The sequence below is a fragment of the Dipodomys ordii genome, unplaced genomic scaffold, assembly GCF_000151885.1.
Source record: "Dipodomys ordii isolate 6190 unplaced genomic scaffold, Dord_2.0 Scaffold230, whole genome shotgun sequence".
Classification (NCBI taxonomy): domain Eukaryota; kingdom Metazoa; phylum Chordata; class Mammalia; order Rodentia; family Heteromyidae; genus Dipodomys; species Dipodomys ordii.
In genome coordinates, this window is record NW_012267446.1 from 373415 (window position 1) to 374779 (window position 1365).

Below are 1365 nucleotides of genomic sequence, written 5' to 3' on the forward strand. Positions count from 1 at the left end.
TAATGATCACATTTCATAGCCAGCATTAGTTATCTCCTCCTTTATTTTCCCCATACCATCACTTCGCTCCCTGACTCCTAAACTAGTCCCACTACTCCCCGCCACCCTGACAATGTAATGTTAGTTTACAATATAGTGTCCTGTACATCTCATCATCACAATGGGTCAGCCTGTATTCCCATTTAAAGGTTCTGCAATATCGTTTTCCCTCCCCAAATTACAAAAATGTATATACAAGATTCAGAACACCGGCATCAAATCCAGTGAAAACAGGATTTATACCAAGGGGGAAGAACATACAATAAAAACAAAAGAATCACAGAGTGCATTGTAAGTACATTAAAAACACTAGCAAGCCAGCAAGAAAAAAACCTCTTGTGTCCCTGTCTTGGTGTACATTTTGCTTAACATTATTTCATGTGGACATGTACATAGTCTTTGACCTTCTTTGCTTGTCCTAGACATGTACCAAAATAGTATAGATTGGTCTCAGAACCTCTAATTAATCTAGGCAACATTTATGTTCAAGTTAAGGTTCATTTCTTCCAGATCGTGATTTCTTCCCGAATCTTTGCAAAGTATTTCTCTCGGGTTTTATCAAGATGATGTAGCACTTGGGGGCAAAGATGCAGCCCAGGAGGCCTGCACTGGAGACCAAGATTGAGAAGACCTCCACGGCCACCAAGACCTTCCCCTTTGCACTGTGGTAGACAGGCAGGAAGCTGAGCCACACACTGCAGAACACCAGCATGCTGAAGGTCAGGAACTTGGCCTCATTGAAGGTGTCAGGCAGGTTCCTGACCAGAAAAGCAACCACGAAGCTGGCCAGGGCCAGGAAGCCCAAGTATCCCAGGACACAGTAGAAGGTGATGAGAGAGCCCATGTTGCACAGGATGATGATGTGGCCATGTTCAGAGTGTGCATCTGTGTCCACAAAGGGAGGAGAGATTCCCAGCCACAGGCCACAGAGAGTCACCTGGATGAGAGTGCAGATGGGGATAATGAGGCTAGGAAACCGGGACACCAGCCACTGCCTCGTGCTTCTCCCTGGAGCAGTAAGCGTGAAGGCCAGAACCACAGTGATGGTCTTGGCCAGGACAGTAGAGACAGCCACAGTGAAGACCACTGCAAATGTGGTGTGTTGTAGGATGCACGAGGCTGTGTGGGGACGGCCAAGGAAGAGCAAGGAGCAGAGGAAGCAGCAGGTGAGGGAGATGAGCAGGAGGTAGCTGAAGGCCCGGTTATTGGCCTTGACAATGGGGGTGTCTTGGTGCTTGACAAAGACTCCAAGAACAGCACAGGTGAGTGCAGAGAAGCAGAGAGCCATGCAGGCCAGACCCATGCCCAAGGGGTCTTCATAAGTCA

General features: G+C 47.8%; 1 protein-coding gene across 1 annotated transcript in view; it reads right to left on the minus strand.

The window, feature by feature from the left end:
- Positions 1 to 529: 529 nt before the first annotated feature.
- The window catches only part of LOC106000618 (vomeronasal type-2 receptor 116-like), a 15347-nt gene continuing 14511 nt past the window's right edge, over positions 530 to 1365 (minus strand). Inside the window, exon 6 of the mRNA XM_013035900.1 lies at positions 530 to 1360. Within this exon, the coding sequence (XP_012891354.1) occupies positions 530 to 1360 (831 nt within the window). The remainder of the gene's footprint in view (positions 1361 to 1365) is intronic.